The sequence below is a fragment of the Candidozyma auris genome, chromosome 3, assembly GCF_003013715.1.
Source record: "Candidozyma auris chromosome 3, complete sequence".
Classification (NCBI taxonomy): Eukaryota; Fungi; Ascomycota; class Pichiomycetes; order Serinales; family Metschnikowiaceae; genus Candidozyma; species Candidozyma auris.
The window spans coordinates 294,963-312,239 of NC_072814.1; the positions used below are offsets into that span (position 1 = coordinate 294,963).

Here is a 17,277-nt window from a genome sequence, read left to right on the forward strand (position 1 = left end):
CATATAGTAATTTTCAACGCGCTCTCGTATTACTCCACCATGGATCTAGACAAGCGGAAGAAAAAGAAGACACTCAAGCCAGGGCCTGTATACTCGAAGGATAAGATCCCATATGACTACATTGTTTTGATAGACGCTGGGTCTAAAGGCTCTCGGGTTTACGTATATAATTGGCTTAATCCAAAGGCTGCTCTTGATGCTGGAGTTGACATGCGAAGTGCTCCTAAAGTGAATCTTGTGCACGAGTCTATATTGTCGAATAGCGCTGACGAGATCAATGATGAGTCTCATAATGCAAAGGGTAACGCTAAGAAGGTAACATTTCCCTCAATATATCTGGATAAGCACTGGCACAAGAAAATCACTCCCGGCCTCTCATCATTTTACCAAAGCCCACAGAAGGTTGGTAAAAGGCACCTCCGCTACTTACTTTCTTACGCTAGTGCCATTGTTCCCAAATCCCAACATCACAGAACCCCTATTTATTTGCATGCCACAGCAGGAATGAGACTTCTTCCGCCTAAGGAGCAGACACCAATACTAGAGAACGTCTGTCAATATCTCATGACAAACTCCGACTTCTTCATTCCTCAGTGCAAGTCTCACGTGAATATTATAGACGGCGATGTGGAGGGTCTATACGGATGGCTCTCCATTAACTATTTGGTTGGCGCGTTTGATTGGCCCGAAGAGCATAACCATGGAAAAGAGCATAGCACGTATGGATTATTAGATATGGGCGGGGCATCAACACAGGTTGTCTTCCAGCCAAATTCTACCGAATCTAAGGAACATGAGAATAATTTATATCGCTTGTCCCTTGGTAGACTTCCGCAACTCGCGAAGGAAGAAGATAATCATGAGAAAGTCGTCGGTGACTTCTACCCGCCTGAGATCAAGGAGTTTAATGTCTTTTCAGACTCATTCTTGGGGTTTGGTATGTTCCAGGCTCAGAATAGATTCCGCTCCATTTTGGTTGAGCAGTATAAGAAAGACAATGACATACCTGAAGAGACAAATTATTTTGGCACGCCTCTCTCTGACCCTTGTTTGCCGAAGGGGTATACGACAAAGGAAGTCATCAATCATCATAACGTTGACTTCACAGGTGGGTCGGATTTTGAGACTTGTTTGACATCCATTTCACTCGTTTTGAAAGCAGCAACTCACAACACAGGCACTCCCGCCGATTGTAGCGAGCTAAGTCACGCAGACAAGGTGTCTTCATGCTTACTAAATGATTTAGTTCCAGCCTTCGACTTTGATGTGAACCACTTTGTTGGAGTAAGTGGCTATTGGGATGCTATTAATGCACTATCATCCTATGGTAACATCCCGCGAAGCGATTCTAATTCTGACTATGACTATCTTAAGATGTACGAGGCAACATCGCAATGGTGCTCTCGCTCTTTTAAAGATATGGTGGAAAGAAACAACCAAAGAGAGAAGAATGAGAGAGTAAAGGAGGAGGAATTGGCACTGCTATGTTTCAAGTCCTCTTGGATTCTCAATTTTTTGCATGTCGGATTGGGATTCCCTAGAATTGGAATTGATGGACAAAAAGATGATAAATTTAAGTCTCTTCGGTTGGTTGAGAAGGTCGGTGGACTGTCGTTTTCTTGGACACTAGGAAGGGCTGTTCTTTATTCGAACGATGAGTACGTTCAAGCATTTAACAATTATACAAAGGAAAAGCGTGGTAACGAAAATAATCTCCTTAAAAGACCAGGTTACTACTTCACTCCGAGAGAACATGCTTATCAATTTGGGGCTGAAGCTGCATTCTCCTACCCAAGACCACAGTTTACACCGGAAGCGCCAGACGCAAAATACCCTGTGTTTGATTACGAATATGACTATGCTGCGAAACCCCTGGAGCTGAAGTGGTACTTACAGACACATCGGAACTATGGCGGTTTGATCTTCATGCTCATGGTGTTAGCGATTGCCATTCTAATGCTTGGAAAGAAAGGACGCAAGGATGTCGTTGACTACGGAAAAGATCTCATCAACCGGATTTTGATACTAATTGGACTACTGCAATATGCGTACGCTATTGTCCCAGAGTACGATCCGTCAACCGACTCATACGAGTTAGAGGAGGCACCTCTGAATGACTTCCGAAACGAAGGCTCAAGTAGTTTCGCAGTGGGTTACGAAGAAGAGGAGGTGTGATGAGGGCGTAATGTTTAGTTTAGCACGAACTAAATCCATTCACTTAAAAGTGGATCAGCATTCTTATAGCCTGCTCTCTACATCCATTTTGTACGACGTCTAATGTGGCTTACTGTGTAGCGCCGAAAATGATCGCACTATGTTGCATGTAACAAGGAGCGGACTTCGAGACTCTCGATATAAAACCCCAGGATCCTACAAGATAAGGCCCGTGAAACCTGATTCACTGGACAAAAATGAGTGAGCCGACGGTAAACTTCAACGTACAAACTCGACAGGTTCAGTTTGCTGTTCCTGCCGAATTGATCAAGAAGAATCTCAAGACAATTCAGAAACTTGTGGAGAAGCTGAAGAAACAGATCACGGAGGAAGTGAGCAATATAAAAAGGAACCCGAACCTCATTGCAAGTGAGAAGCTAGCCACTATTCGAAGGCTCATAAAGAATCTCGAGTTGTACCAAAAGAAACTCAAACAGGCAATTGAACTTGATGAAAACTATCGAGCTAGGCTAACCACGAGAGCCAAGCATTTGAACGAACTAAGGACTATGACAGTCAATTACTCCACCGCAAATGGCACAAGCCAAGAGGAAGGCGACGATAAGCTCCTAGATTTACACAGCGAGAAGCTCATCAATTGGTATAGGTGTGAAACGAATCTATTAATAATCGACTACTTATTGAAGTCCAATACGAGGAAGGACCTAAATTTGGGAAGCGAGCTCATGAGGAGTCTAGCGCCCACATTCCAGTATGATGTTACGAAACTCATTGATTACGACGTTTATGAAAGTTTTAATAAGTTGTTCTTGTCGATCAATATGGACCACGATCTAGAGCTCATATCCGCATGGTATAACGAGAACAAGAACGCTTTGAAGAAGCTCGGTTCTAATCTCCAGTTTGAGATTCATCATTGCAAATATCTATCCATGTTTGAGAGTGAGAAACTCTCCGAAGCTATCGCATACCACAAGACATATCTTGCCCCCTATGGAAACCCGACGAATTACCAAGAAGATAACCTCATCAACTATGAGAAGAATGTTGAACGTCTCACTGCGGCTGGCTCACCGCTAATGTATGTGTCAATGAAATTTGACGGATACCAAATAAATCGCGGAGAAGCAAGTGTGGACGAGGAGCTGCTAGCAAAGTACAAGAGATACTATCATAAGAGGACAGAAGAACGTTGGAGAGGCCTCTCAAAGTGCTTCACGGAAGACTTCACCAAAATTTATGGCATACCCAGGACTTACCCACTTTTGGTGCTACTATCCGCTGGCCTTTCCAGTCTCAAAACCAAGTCCTGCTACTGTAATGATGAGAATTCCATTTTTCAGACAGACCAAAAGGAGAAGTTGGAAATCACTAACTGGCGAGATTTATCACTTCGTGGACCTAATTACTACTATAAGTTGTTGAGGAAGATAAATCAGTGTCCAGTGTGCTCGCCAGAGCTTTTTCATTTGAGTCTGAATCTACCGTATGCCCAGTTGCTCACAAGCATCTTGAACAATCCTTTCAAGCTCCCAAACGGAAATATTTATCCATTTGAAAAGCTAGTAAATCCATCCAAAAAAATGCTAGCTGCAACAAAATCCCGTGGACCCGAGTTGTTCAGAGATAATCAGCTCATGGATCCTCTTACGCATGAGGTATTCCTGATAGATGACTGCGTTAGAGTTTTCCCAGCATAAACGAGTGAGTTTAAGTCTTTCTAGTTTAATCATCCTCACTATCGCTCTCATTTTTGGCTTTGGATTTGACCTTTTCTCTCTTGTCGAAGGATAAAGAGGTTCGCATATCAAATACATAGATTCGGGCGTCACGTTCAGCTGCTGGTTTGGTTGTATCTCGTATGCCGTTGGTACGCTTATGATGATAACCTGGAAATGCCTCCCACTCAAGCTTACCTGAGCGATTCACCGTCAAACTTGCACTCTTCGCAAGAGCTTTGACTCCCCATGAAATATACGGCTCACCTTCAAATAGCGAGATGATGACATCGGATTTCGTTTCGTTCTGAGTTTTCCCGTATCCACCAAGGTCGTTTGTTGCAGCTTCATTCACCACCGATAGTAGTTCATGGGCGCTCTTGAAGTAGTTAAGAACCAACTTTTGATGATCTCTGATGTTCCTATCGACATCCTTCATCCCTCTTCCCGTATGAGGGAAGTTAAACATAACGTGATTGAGTTTCTTGTAGGGTTTGAAGAGCTTGATACCCGTCCTTCTGCGGTTATTATTGACAATTTTCATCGTTAAAGGGATGTCCGTGGCGTCAATCAGATGAAAGACATTGACGCCAGACCCTCTTAAAAAGTCTATATTGTCTCTCGCGTTGGGATACTTGGCGATAACTTCTTCTTCAGAGTCAAAGCTAGTAGCTATCAAGTTCTGGGGATCTATTAGCAGATTTTTGACTATAGAAAGTGCAAATGAGAAATCGCCCTCACCAACCAAGAGCAAAGTCTCATGGCTGGCAAACGGAATAAGCGACTTGACACTGTGGTGTTGTTTCTTTGCGCCTTTGCTTTTACCGCTCTTAATTGACTTCTCCTTTTCAGCTATCTTGTTACCAGCCTCTTTCGCAGCTTGCAGCCGCTTGTACTTCAATTGCTCATTGAGAAAATGATGTTGAAGGGCACCTTTGAGGCCCTTCCCCACAACTTGTTTGTTTTTAGGTTTTTTGGCCATTTCGAGCTGTGAGTAGGTAGTACCAGATGGTCATCGCGCATACTTACAGAGGTAGGAGATGCGGGTACAATGACATTAAAACTCTACTGTACTATTGATATAATTACACATGGAATGCTCTCTCCTCACCTAGACGGTATGGTTGGTCTTGTGAGACTAAAGAATCCTTGTTTTGCTGTGAATTTTTTTCAAAGCTCTCGCCACTGACTGATTCATGGGAATTCGAATCATCTGCACTGATTTCGTCCATCACGTCATTATTATTATCTTCTTCGGACGATGACAGCAGCGAGCTTTCTCTATCATTGGATTCTCCATCCATTTCGTCATCTTTGGAGTCGCCATCAATGATGGAAGACGCTTTATCTTTTTCTGATGGTTCGTCGTCAAGCTGTTGCAAAACTTCAGGCACCTTATCGTCCCACTCGTAGAACAACATGAAAGTGCCTTGAGAGTTCAAAACTTCATGTTCATTAGCAACATAAACAGACTCATCACTAATCCTCCACCAAGTGCCACGGTATTTTCTGTAACAAATGTAGTGACCATAGTTGTGTGTGCCATAATGCGATATGACGGCTTTTAGATTGTAAAGGAGATCTGGGTTACCTTTAATGGTGTCGATTGGCTGTTCTGAGGGGATATTCATTAACTCAATATCATCATCCTCGACTATGCCATTTGCTCCCGTCTTGCCGTTTGCCTCCAATGAAGCATCTTGCTTTCTAAAAGGAAGTCTGGCATCCATATTTATATCACTGGGCTCTGCCACATACGGATTAAGGTCAAGCTTCAATGGGAAGCTTACGGCCTTTGAATTTTTGACGATCATATAAGTGCGAGGGTCGAACACAGATCTGTTTATGTGAATGCAAAGAAGAGGCGGAGGGCGGCTCAAAAGAGCTTGCTTAGTTTTCGTCGTCTTTCTGATCATGCTCTTGGTGGTGAGACGCTCAAAAATCTCATCAGCAATATGATCCTTCGCCAATTCAGAATCTATCTCTTCAATTCTCTTCTTGAAGTCGGAGATTAATCGCTCATTCGAACTACCTTCAAGATTGCTCAAAAGAAATTCTTTGGTTTGAATCAAACCACATCTATTACAGTTAACCTCATCGATTCTCTCTGGTTTGCTCCATTCATTGAGAAGCTGATGCAAAGTGAGACTGCTGTAATGATTGGCATTATAAGGCAAGTTTAAACTCAAACCACTGAGGACTGAATAACGTATACCGCCTACCTCTCCACAGGTGAGACAACCAATACGTTCGGCAGACACACCATCCACAGGAGTAACAAGTTCAAGAGGAAGCACTTTCTTTTCATTGTCGGGAATATTAGGGTCCACTTGATGTGCGGGAACAAATACCTTTCCGAGTCTACCGAGCTCATCACAGCCTGAGGGTAAGTTGGCCAAGTTGCTCGCATCAATAAACTTGATTGGCTTCTCTTTCTGTTCCGATGCTGATTCGGGTTCTGGGGTACCTTCTCTAGATGTGGAGATACTCTTATATTCTTTCTCGACAATTCTCATGACAAGCTGGTAGAACTCTTGTGCATCCTCTTGGTTGTATCCTGTGAAGAAGTTTTGCTTAGGGCCATTAGGCATCTTGTGAAGTAAAGGCTTCGTGCTGAATTCCTTGCCCCTAGAGCCGTATGCTCCGTTGACATCACTGAGCAATTTTTTGAGCGCTCTAGTGAATGTTAGGTTTGTCTTGAAAGAGCCCATTCTAGCGGCGGACATACCACCAGCTTCGAGCATAAGCAGAGCTTCAGCATTTACGTTTCTTTCAATGAATTGCACAAGCTGTTTTGAGGATGCTAAGGATTGAATCACAGAATTCATAAAGCAGGTGTTGCCGTCGTTACTGATGCCTCCCAATTCTCCTCCGTTCTTCATGGCGAAGCGAGCCTCCCTAGAGTTGGAAGACGTGCTAGAGCCACCAAAGCGGGAGCCAAAACCGCTGGACGAAAGGAATCTGTAATTGGAGTTCATGGAGCTGAATACTTTGTGTAATAGTTGTGGGACGTTGAATGCAAGTGGGTAGAATATAGCAACCGAGGCTAGAACTATGGCGATAGCGGTGGTGGCACCTTTGTTTCTTTTGGCAAACGAGGACAAGAGGGAGACTTTCCCGGGAATGTAGCTCTCAATAAAGTGTTGGTAAGGCAACTTGTCGATGGCTAGAAGCGGAGTGACGATACAAAGTAAAACAGTTAAAGTTAACACAAATCGAATACTCTCGCTCATACAGCAGATAATGAAGCTACTGCCAGGGATGTGATGACTTGTATGCTCTTGAAAGAAAGGTTGAAGAAGAAGAATGCTCTTATTTGATGTCTTCTTCGCAAGCTTCAAGACCAAGAACCAATAAGCTGAGGCAGCAACTGAGTTGTGAAATCTGTAGAAACGGAGCAGATTCTATGGGTTTCAGAACCAAATTAAAGGAATGCTTGCTTGGAAGCGTTTTGATAAAGTGAAGGTGCACGTAAAAGTTCCCAATGACGGGGATTTTTCTTTTTTTTTTTTTTTTTATGATAATAGTACCGCAGAATATAAAGGAATCTTTTCGTATGCGAATGTAAATGGCACGCAAAGAGAGCGGGAAGAGAGCGTGCGAAGCTTTTTTAGATGCTTGATTTTCCAACCTAAAATTTTATCGCCTATGTGTGATCAAATTGCAGCTAACTGCGAACTTCATTATATTATTAAGTATCATCGTCTTTGATACATGGGTGGTCCGTTGCGATTATACATGTTGTACTGACCTTGAGGGGGACCCCTGCTTTTACCCCATCCGCATTTCAAAGCTCTGCCATTAACAGAAAATCCAGTCAACTGTACAATGGCTAAAGCAGCCCTCTCGTGGGTATCATACTTAACGAAAGCACAACCCTTATCTGGGTGGAACTTGAAATCCACAATAAATCCGAAGTTTTGTAGCAAAGGAATGAGATCGTCTTGTTGGGTGAAGTGAGCAATGTTTCCCAAGTAGACTGTAGTCTGCCAGGATGGCGTCTGCCTTAGCACGATATCGTACGATTGAGGCGTCATAACCGCACCGTTCATGGTGGGGGCGGCGTACATAGGCGTTCCGTCGGGCATCTGTGGCAGGCCCATGGGATACGGTGAGGCATCGAAACCACCTCCGATGTGACCTTTGTTAGGATTGATGCCGTTTGGTAGTATGAGGCTTGGGCTACCGTAATTCCTGCCGTACGGCTTTGGCATTCTGTTATTGTAATTCATGCCATTATTGTTGTTATGACGCATTCCGTTGTTCGTTTGAGAATTCCCACCTCTACCATTCTGCTTATGGCTGGCCCAATTACACCTTATGTTTCTTCCACCAAGTGGCTTGCCATTCATGGTCAGCAATGCCAATTCAGCGTCGGACAGGGTGCCGAAGGTGACGAAACCGTACCCTCTTGATCTGGACGTCTGCATGTCCCACATGACGTGAGCCAGTTTCAAGGACTCGAACAGCGAGAAGCATTTTTGCAAAGCCTCATCATCAACTTCAGGCGAAAGGTCTCCAACAAAGATATTGTACACCGGTTCTTCAGGGTTTTGTGCTGTTGCGAAGGTGGCAGACTGGAATGCGTAGTTGATTTTTAGTTCACTCTCATGGACCACTTTCCCGTTCATGGACTTGAGGCCCTTTTCGGCGCTGTTCTCATCGTGGAACTCGACGAACGCGTAGTTGAAGTCTGGTTTATTCTTGTCATTCAAGATCTTCACGGAAAACACTTCCTCGTCACCACCAAACAATTCCTTGAGTTCACTGTCTTCAATCAGCTTATTTAAGCCTCCAACATACAAAATCTTTTTGGATATTTCTCTTCCACCATTAAGGGCGCTTGCAGCATTCACTTCTGCTCGTGTTGACTGTTTTTGGCTATTAGGAGTCGAGGCACCAGGCGATTTCAGTTGATGCTGATCCTGGGCTGGATGCAGAGAGTCACCTTCTGAATTATGTGTTTTGTGTTCTACTGCATTCTCGGTTTCTGGAGCAGTCGTTTTGAGTTGTTCTTCATCAGCCATTTCTGCTCAATTGACGTGTTGTTCTCGTGTGGGGATGTGGATGTTCAGTGTGTGGATGAGTTTCGCCGAATCGGGGTAACTGGTTCCACTTAGCTTTTGGAAAAGAAAGCTGACTGAATGATTTTGTTGAGCTGAACAGGATATATGACAGAACGGTGTTTGTGGCTAATGTTCTAGGAGAACTATGAAAATGTTTCAGAAAAATAAGAAAAAAACTGAGCCGAGCGTTCTCACTTTAGTCTCCCAAAAGGCTGGTATAGATCGACGAAGTAGTCGATTCGAGAATAAGATAAAAGATATGACAATATATTGGGCAGCTCGAACAGATCTGACTCCAGGTCAAGACTGAAAATGCTTCTTTATGCTCTAAAAACGGGACTTGATCAAAAGTGTGGTTAACCATGCAAGGACTCGTTATAATGCGAATTCTATGAGGCAGTATTCCGCGACACTAAGTCTCAGTTGATGGTGATTTGCGACTTGTAATGGGCACCCAGATCGTTGTGAAGAAGCCATTGTTGATCAAATTGATAAAGAGCAAGCTTGAAATATCCGATGCTCTAGATAAATCGAGGAAAATATCAAAAAAAGATGGTAATGCGTTGTTGTACTCCACAGCATCTGTGTCGGAGTTGAGCACATTGCTAAGAGAGTACGAGAAGGAGATCAGCATGACAGAGGATGATTCAAGGCCAATTGAAAGAAAAACTCATCTACGCGATGAAGTGGCCGATATTATAGGAGAGTATCACAATGAGCTACTAGCTACGGTGCCCAAAAAGTGGTCGTTGTACCCGCCAATGGTTCTTTTTAACAACGGGACCTTCGATACGCCAGACTGGGCAAATTACTTTTTGAAGAATGGGACAACATTGCTATTTGATCATTTACTGGACTCATTCTTCAAGGGATACACGCATTACGCTGTGAATAAACCTATCATAGAGGAGGATGTCATGCGCAGACCTTTCAGCTTGGTGCCATTGCATGGAGACTTTGGACCTGAGCCCACTACACAAATGTTCGAAAGTCCTCTGGGCTTAGACATTGAGAGGACCTTTTGGTGCACGGTAACACAGAACGGCATTTCTCAGGAGTGGGCTCCTCGGTACACTATGTTCTCCAGAGGCAATATCACCGAGAAAAAACGGCTTCTAGACAGCTATAGGAACCTCACGGGCGAGAATGTGGTCGACCTATATGCTGGTATTGGATACTTTACTCTCTCATACTTGGCCAATGGTGCTACAGTGTATTGCTGGGAGATCAATCCATGGTCCATTGAGGGTCTTCTTCGCGGGCTCAAAAAGAATGGGTGCAAATTCTGCCTCATCAAAGACGGAGACAACTTTGACGCCACCACCCATTCTGAGGCGTTGGGCAGTGGAGTAAATGCATTCGTTTTTCACGAAAGTAATGAGCACGCCGTTGAGAGACTCTCCAGGCTTGATTTGGCCATTGCACACTACAACTTGGGACTACTACCGACTCTGAGGCAAGGGTGGGAGGTAGTGAGAAGACTCGAAAGTCACAAGTCGAAAGGGCCAAAAGTTCTGCCAGCATTGGTTCACGCCCATGAAAACGTCCACAAGAATGATTTTGACCAGATTGTGAAAGAGATCGAGACCTTTTTTGATGGCAGGGTCATTCAGTTGAACAAAGTCAAAACATTTGCTCCCGACATCTGGCACATTGTCTTAGATGTTCAACTACAAATCTAGATGCTATTACAATAAGAAGCATGTAACACTACACGCAGCTGCTTCTACCACCAAATGTGCTACCGTACATGCGAGTTTGTTGTGTGAACCGTTTTTGTGGTTGATGAAAGCCGTTGTCATTGAAAATGCGCAGCACCGCCTCGGTGCATGAAAACACAGATCATTTGCAAAGATCCAAGATGCTGAGCTGAAATGCTCTTGTCAAGATTAAAGGATCCGAACACCGGAGAGAAAATTGGATTTCTCCGAGCTTACGATCTTTCAGTCTACTTTGAGCCGTTTTCTAATGTAAACTTAGATCTGGACTATTATCGCTCCTGCGCTCGGCGACGCAGGATACTGAGCCCGACGTCACCAGCTGTGAACAATCCAAAGAGGGTTGCTAGATGTGCTTTCATCAATGGCCAATTATTCTTGTCCTGGACCCTGAGCTAATTTTAGACTGAGGAGACTTGCCGTGTCAGATACTATAACCCACTTTCCTATGAAATTGAGTGGGATGAAATTGATATGTGGTGACTTTTTGCAGGAAACAAATTTTGATCATCACTATCTGGCCGGCCGACGATTTATTTATTTATTTTTTTTTCGTCAATTTCCTTGCTTCGCGTAAAACTTCTTCATAGCAGACATTCTCAGTCTTCTATACGGCACCCACGACCATTTCGCCGTAAAAAACTCGTGAATTGATATCTTTCTACGCTTGCAGTTTGTCACCAATTGCCTCGTCGGTTGCCTCAACTAAGCCTTCTCACTGTTTATGCGCACTACCTCCACATGTCGTACTCCATATAATTCGGCGACTCACCTCCACTGGGTAAACTTCTGCCAATTTTTAATTTTTTTGTCCCTCACACTGACCTCACCCTCACCTCACTGTGGGCATCAACATTTTTGAAAAGCTCCTTAGTGTCACCCAAGAAGTTAATTGCCCACGACTTTTTCTACATTCTTACCCTTTCCGCTTCTCGCCGTGTCCTCCTTTACAGTGTTTCTTTTTTAATCCCGCCATCACGTGACAGGTATTGTCCCCTTACCAGTTTCCCACCAAGACCAATTTCAAAAGATATAGTTAACCACATCAAGCACAACAACAAATGTCTCTGAACGTCGTGAAAAGGGAAGAGGAGGAGCTTTACGATATGCTCAACTTGTCTCCTCCCCATTTCGACGCCTCCCTTAACATGTCGTCCCCGACCTCGGTCCTCTCCAAAGACATGTTTGACCATGGAAATGGGACAGCCACAAATGGGATGCTAGCGGATTCTCCAGTGATCATGAACCAGGAGCAGCTTATACAGAACCAACATGACTCATTTGCTAGAAATGTCAACATCAACTTATCCCAAGATAATGGCGTCACCAGTCTGCTACATCCTAACCCTTCTGGGCTCGACATATCTCCTTCCCTAAACGTCAATACCACCCAAAAACTACAGGTGTCACTGGACTTTCTTTCGCCGCATAATTTTCCCAACTCGTCATCCTACCTAAATCCTCGAAGCCCAGACACCTATTCTTCTCACTCTTTATACTCTGACCAATCGCTGAACCCAGGTTCTCCCTACCAAGACGCCATGTCTCATTTCAGTGAAGCCTACTCCGACGTTGGACAGCAACATATATCCCAAAACGACTACTTAGACACTTCGGCAAATGTCCGCCGTGACACCAACGGAGGTTCCTTCAATAGAGACATCTACCTCGGCGAGTCCGTCTCCTCCACAAACTTGATGAGTATGTCGACGCAAAGTTTTCACCAGCGAACAACGCAGCAAGAGCAGCAGTTCACAAATGAGCAAAATTATAAAGACCTGTTAAGCATGCCTATACCCTCGATCAATGCAGCTCCTTACGAAAATCTGTACGATAGACTCACAGAAAACAACTTGATGAACTACACGGAAAACATCAACACGTCTCGTCCCTACCCACTACAAGAGCAGAAAGAAATCACAATATCAATTGAGCAAGCTCCAGACATTGTTGCTGCAAAGACCCCTTCATTGTTCAGTAACTCGTCCCACAACTCTTCAGCTCAGAATTCTCCTGGCCAGCAATACTCCGCAAGTAACAGCTTGAAGCCTCAGGGTCTGGCGGGGAACCTCTCAAGTACGTCACAGGCAAATTCACAAATGTCCCCTTCAAGCCCGTCTGATCAAAACGAGAGCAGTTTACTCAAACCAGAAGAGTTTCAGAGTGTCAAGCGCGGGAGACAAAAGGTGCACTCGCTCAAGACGCACTCAAGACTGCGGTCGCCAAATAATTCTGGCTATTCAAGTGAAGAAATCGATGACGACGAGTCCGCGAGTGTCGGTGAAAATGCTGTGGCCTCTCGTGAGAAGATGCTAGAGCTCGCTCTGACAACGCAGTCCACAAGGCGAACACAGAAGCATCCCTCTTTGTATGCCTGCCATTTGTGTGACAAAAGATTCACCAGACCGTACAATTTGAAGTCACACTTGAGAACACATACTGATGAGCGTCCCTTCACATGTAATGTGTGTGGTAAGGCGTTTGCCAGACAGCACGATAGAAAACGTCACGAGGACCTTCACTCTGGTGAGAAGAAATTTCAGTGCAAGGGTTTGTTGAAAGATGGAACACCATATGGATGTGGTCGAAAGTTTGCAAGGGCAGATGCTCTCAGAAGACATTTTCAGACAGAATCAGGCAAGGAGTGCATCCGTGCGCTCGTAGAAGAGGATGAGCGAGAGAGACAAGCAGGTAACGGCAACGAATCTGGAATACAACTACCCAGCGGAGATTATCTCAGCCCGTCCAGCATCAACCAGTATCAGAACGTTCCTCAAGTCGCCATCTCGCCACCAGACTAGTTGCATTGGAGTACCAAGAGCATTACAAGTAGTCACGTATGTAACGTTTCAAACTATTCACGAAATTTTTTTTTCTTTTTAATGGTCGACCATTTAAGTAGAACTGTGTAATGTTTACTGATGTCTGATCCGCTATGTAATGCGATCGACTAGCCGCACAGATTATCAACTTTTTCTTACTCAGGCATCCCATCAACATGTCCCTAGACCATGAGGAGTCTATGATAGATAGAATCTCAGTGGGTGCTGACGTGGATGATGTAAGCAATCTTTCTGCGGAAGAGAAGGAGCTCAGAAAGCTCTTGGCTTCAAAACAAGAATTGATGATGAACCAAAGCAGAGCGTACCTCGAGGATCTTTTCAAGGAGAACTCCACGATACCAATTAAATTGAAGAATGTTCAAGTAACGAACTCCCAATACTTCAGGCATTCCTTTCTTCAAACACAACTACTGCCGTTGCTTACTGGAAAAGTTATGTCATTGGCTGAATTCTTGAACAATTTAGAGATCGTCCATAGGCGGTTTTTAAAACATGACATTCTTGAAGACTCAATGATCGGTCTACACCAACTTCCGAAACAGATGTGGAATAACAAGTCCCCTCTTACGATAGACATGGTGCCCGTGTTCAATGTAGTGCCTCAAAAGCGCTTCTTCGCAAAAACAGGCACCAATATAGGCAATGGCGAAGGTGATGGGTATATTCAATTCCAGCTTAAAAATATGTTCGGCGGTGCTGAGAGTCTTGTATTTGATGCAATTACCGGTACAAAGACTCCATCATCATATTTATTGAATTATTCGCAGCCAGTGTTTAATCGTGCAGACTACCTTTGGGGTACCCTGGCTTTCATCAATACAAGAAAGCTCGAGTGGATACAGAGCAATGTCCATACAAAAGGAGTTGTTAGCAGAATCACCACTCACTTTGACTCAAAATTCAACTTCGACATCGCATTGGAGAACAGCTGGAGAGCACTAAGTAACCATGGATCGAAATCACTAGAGGTTTTGCGCCAACTGAGAGACACATTCAAGTCGTCATTGATTCTAGGTGTCACTTACGATTCTCGGGATAATCGAATCGGACCCACCAGTGGCACATTGGCAAAGCTTGGTGTTGAGTATAGCGGGCTTTTTGGCTTCAACAATGTCCGCTTCACCAAGTTCATGTGGGAGGGCCAACGGGCTTTGGCATTAGGCAAGCATCATTCAATAATCCTTACGAATAAAGCAGGATTGCTTATAAGCGGTGATCGGCTAAAAACTAATATCCTTGATCGTTTCCACGTTGGTGGACCGAACGACGTCCGTTCATTTTCACTTAATGGTGTCGGTCCAAAAGACAAAAACTCCTCTGTGGGTGGAGATGTCTTTTTTAATGGAGGAATTTCTTTGCTCAGTCACATTCCGAAGACACCAGAAGATACAAACTTCAAGTTGATTAATTACCTCAATTTCGGTAAATTGGCATCGATTGACTCATCAGACCGTTCCAGTGACGTTCTCAAGCTGATGACATCCGGCTATTCCGTCAGCGCTGGGGTTGGTGTTCTTTATAACCACCCCATGGCACGCTTCGAGCTCAATTTCGGGTTGCCTATAGTTGCACATGCGAACGATCATGTTCGGAAGGGGATTCAATACGGAGTTGGAGTGTCTTTCTTGTAAGGCAAGAATCTATATTAGTCTTTTGTATATATTTTACGCGGTGCTATTTTGCTGCCACAGTTTCATCCACTCTTCGTGCTTATGTTTCACAGCAGGTATAATGAGAGACTCAATTTCAACCTTTTTACTCTTATCTTCCTCAGTCAAGCGAATCCATTCTTGCTCTCCATTTGGCGTAACAATCACGACTTCATTCTTTCTAGATTGTAGCAAGTTTCCGATGACAAGCTGATGCTGATATCTGGACAAAGCGTCTTTTGCTTTCTTGATCAAAATAGAGTTGTCTGTCTCCAATTTGAAAGACACGATCATTGCCTGCGGAGCCCATGAATCCACCAATCTTCTCAAGAATTTCGGAACCTGCTCCAAATCAACAACGAGCTTACCACTTGGTTGTGCTTGAATCTTATGCTGAGGCATTCTTGAAGACGGTAAGAAGAAGTCCGACACAGCTGCTGCAAGGTAAAATAAAGCTTTCGTGTGGATCCGTTGCAAAATGGTAGACATTGACTTCAAAGTGTACAAATACTGGTTGACAGTTGTGAAAGGTACCAAAAATAGAGAGTTGGACTTCTGAGCCTGCTGGTACTTGCGCAAAACGACAAGCATCTCGTCGGCGAACTCTGGGTTGATTTCAACCTTATTATCTTTCTCGATCATATAGTCCAAGAAACAATTCGTTGTATGACTGTAATGCCTGGAATATGGAAGCAAAGAAAACTCTCTGTGTAAGAAAATCACGGCATAGCCGTTTTCTAAGAAATACTCTGCAGAAGTAGCACCCCTCGTACCGGCGCTGAAATTGTCTATGAATCTAACAGTGTTATTCTCCAAAGGGACCGTAGTTCCTCCCGAAGTAACAAGTGCAATTCTTTTTCCTGTCGTTTCGGCATGATACTCAACAAATTGCTTCGTTTGCTCTTCGATTTCTGCCAAGTATGAAGGTGCCTTGTGTGTCTTGAAGTAGACCTCCTCATCGGAGTCACCGGCCACAGGAAAATCTCCATGAGAACGATCAATTGCCGTCTCCGGTTCGGGCGCCGCTGTGTGATAGTTTTTTTGTGGTGGAGGCATGGAGACAATTCAATTGATTTAAAGGTTTCAGTGCAAGTGGTGTAGAATGGAAATATGGGGAAGCGGAGGTACTGATGTGGTGACCAACTTTATCACCGAAGAACAATCTTTCGTTGGGATTGATGGTGGAACATGGGCAATCCAGTTGTCTTTCTAGATGTACGTCTTTCATTAAGGCCTATTTGAATTGATCGTACTAATCTCAGGTTTCAAAAGCAGGTATGTCAATGAGATGACTCAGATGTTGAAACGCACTAACTAAAAGGCTCTCCATTGGGAAGAATCAAGATAGAGCTCTTTGCCGAGCAGCTACCAAGGTATGTTATTTTGACATATTTGTCATCTGACTCTGCTAACATCAGAACTTGTGAGAACTTTCGCCAATTTTGCACTGGTGAATACAAACGCAACGAGGGGCCAACTGGTTATAAGGGTTGCAAATTTCATCGCATTATAAAAGACTTCATGATACAGGGAGGCGATTTCGAAAAGGGAAATGGAAAAGGTACAATGACGATATTTGGCAAGTCTACATTCGACGACGAAGGTTTTCCTTTCGATCACAAGAAGTATTCGGTGTCAATGGCTAACTCTGGCCCCAATACCAACGGGTGTCAGTTTTTCATTTGCACCGAAGATTCACCTCATTTAGATGGCAGGCATGTAGTATTTGGCCGTGTTGTGGATGGGTTCTCTGTTGTTGATGAGCTCAACCTTGTTAGAACTAAAGGAGACTGTCCAGTGGAGGATGTGGTAATTGAGGAGTGTGGTGAGATGTAGAGAAAACGATTAGATAAAAAATTAAGGTTAGAGTTGAGAGAGCCCAAAATCTCTTTTTGTATCTTATTGTGCCCTTGGTTTTGCGATTGTACCCATTGCTCCATGAGGTCTGGCTTTGAAGCATGTTTGCAGCCAACAAGGCAATGTTGGCAATGTTGGCAATGTTGCCAGAAAAGTAGGATCTTGATCTGTAGTAATGATTATTGCTTTTCGACAATGACCAACTCCTTCGACATCTTGGCTTTATTACAAATTGAGGCAATTTCGAGTTG

At 43.9% G+C, this 17,277-nt stretch overlaps 10 protein-coding genes across 10 annotated transcripts; 6 read left to right on the forward strand and 4 right to left on the reverse strand. All coding sequences in view use genetic code 12, as the record gives it.

Moving 5' to 3' along the window:
* Positions 1–39: 39 nt before the first annotated feature.
* CJI96_0002764 (uncharacterized protein) lies at positions 40–2,175 on the forward strand (the record flags this gene model as incomplete). The annotated part of the gene is made up of 1 exon (XM_029034305.2): positions 40–2,175. The coding sequence occupies one exon, from the start codon at positions 40–42 to the stop codon at positions 2,173–2,175; it is 2,136 nt and encodes a 711-aa protein (XP_028889547.2).
* Positions 2,176–2,411: 236 nt separating this feature from the next.
* On the forward strand, positions 2,412–3,875 carry CJI96_0002765 (glucose-induced degradation complex subunit FYV10; the record flags this gene model as incomplete). The annotated part of the gene is made up of 1 exon (XM_029034306.2): positions 2,412–3,875. The coding sequence occupies one exon, from the start codon at positions 2,412–2,414 to the stop codon at positions 3,873–3,875; it is 1,464 nt and encodes a 487-aa protein (XP_028889548.2).
* Positions 3,876–3,900: 25 nt separating this feature from the next.
* Positions 3,901–4,875, reverse strand: CJI96_0002766 (25S rRNA (uracil2634-N3)-methyltransferase; the record flags this gene model as incomplete). Its single annotated transcript, XM_029034307.2, has 1 exon — positions 3,901–4,875. One exon carries the CDS (start codon positions 4,873–4,875, stop codon positions 3,901–3,903), a length of 975 nt encoding a protein of 324 aa, XP_028889549.2.
* A 103-nt stretch (positions 4,876–4,978) lies between these two features.
* Positions 4,979–7,126, reverse strand: UBP1 (ubiquitin-specific protease UBP1; the record flags this gene model as incomplete). The annotated part of the gene is made up of 1 exon (XM_029034308.2): positions 4,979–7,126. The coding sequence occupies one exon, from the start codon at positions 7,124–7,126 to the stop codon at positions 4,979–4,981; it is 2,148 nt and encodes a 715-aa protein (XP_028889550.1).
* Positions 7,127–7,591: 465 nt separating this feature from the next.
* CJI96_0002768 (uncharacterized protein) lies at positions 7,592–8,920 on the reverse strand (the record flags this gene model as incomplete). The annotated part of the gene is made up of 1 exon (XM_029034309.2): positions 7,592–8,920. The coding sequence occupies one exon, from the start codon at positions 8,918–8,920 to the stop codon at positions 7,592–7,594; it is 1,329 nt and encodes a 442-aa protein (XP_028889551.2).
* A 485-nt stretch (positions 8,921–9,405) lies between these two features.
* Positions 9,406–10,641, forward strand: TRM12 (tRNA(Phe) (4-demethylwyosine(37)-C(7)) aminocarboxypropyltransferase; the record flags this gene model as incomplete). The annotated part of the gene is made up of 1 exon (XM_029034310.2): positions 9,406–10,641. One exon carries the CDS (start codon positions 9,406–9,408, stop codon positions 10,639–10,641), a length of 1,236 nt encoding a protein of 411 aa, XP_028889552.2.
* A 1,097-nt stretch (positions 10,642–11,738) lies between these two features.
* Positions 11,739–13,478, forward strand: CRZ1 (DNA-binding transcription factor CRZ1; the record flags this gene model as incomplete). The annotated part of the gene is made up of 1 exon (XM_029034311.2): positions 11,739–13,478. The coding sequence occupies one exon, from the start codon at positions 11,739–11,741 to the stop codon at positions 13,476–13,478; it is 1,740 nt and encodes a 579-aa protein (XP_028889553.2).
* A 197-nt stretch (positions 13,479–13,675) lies between these two features.
* Positions 13,676–15,151, forward strand: SAM50 (SAM complex subunit SAM50; the record flags this gene model as incomplete). The annotated part of the gene is made up of 1 exon (XM_029034312.1): positions 13,676–15,151. One exon carries the CDS (start codon positions 13,676–13,678, stop codon positions 15,149–15,151), a length of 1,476 nt encoding a protein of 491 aa, XP_028889554.1.
* A 33-nt stretch (positions 15,152–15,184) lies between these two features.
* Positions 15,185–16,225, reverse strand: CJI96_0002772 (phosphopantothenate--cysteine ligase CAB2; the record flags this gene model as incomplete). Its single annotated transcript, XM_029034313.2, has 1 exon — positions 15,185–16,225. One exon carries the CDS (start codon positions 16,223–16,225, stop codon positions 15,185–15,187), a length of 1,041 nt encoding a protein of 346 aa, XP_028889555.2.
* Positions 16,226–16,357: 132 nt separating this feature from the next.
* Positions 16,358–17,005, forward strand: CJI96_0002773 (uncharacterized protein; the record flags this gene model as incomplete). The annotated part of the gene is made up of 4 exons (XM_029034314.2): positions 16,358–16,384; positions 16,432–16,444; positions 16,491–16,542; positions 16,588–17,005. 4 exons carry the CDS (start codon positions 16,358–16,360, stop codon positions 17,003–17,005), a joined length of 510 nt encoding a protein of 169 aa, XP_028889556.2.
* Positions 17,006–17,277: the final 272 nt, after the last annotated feature.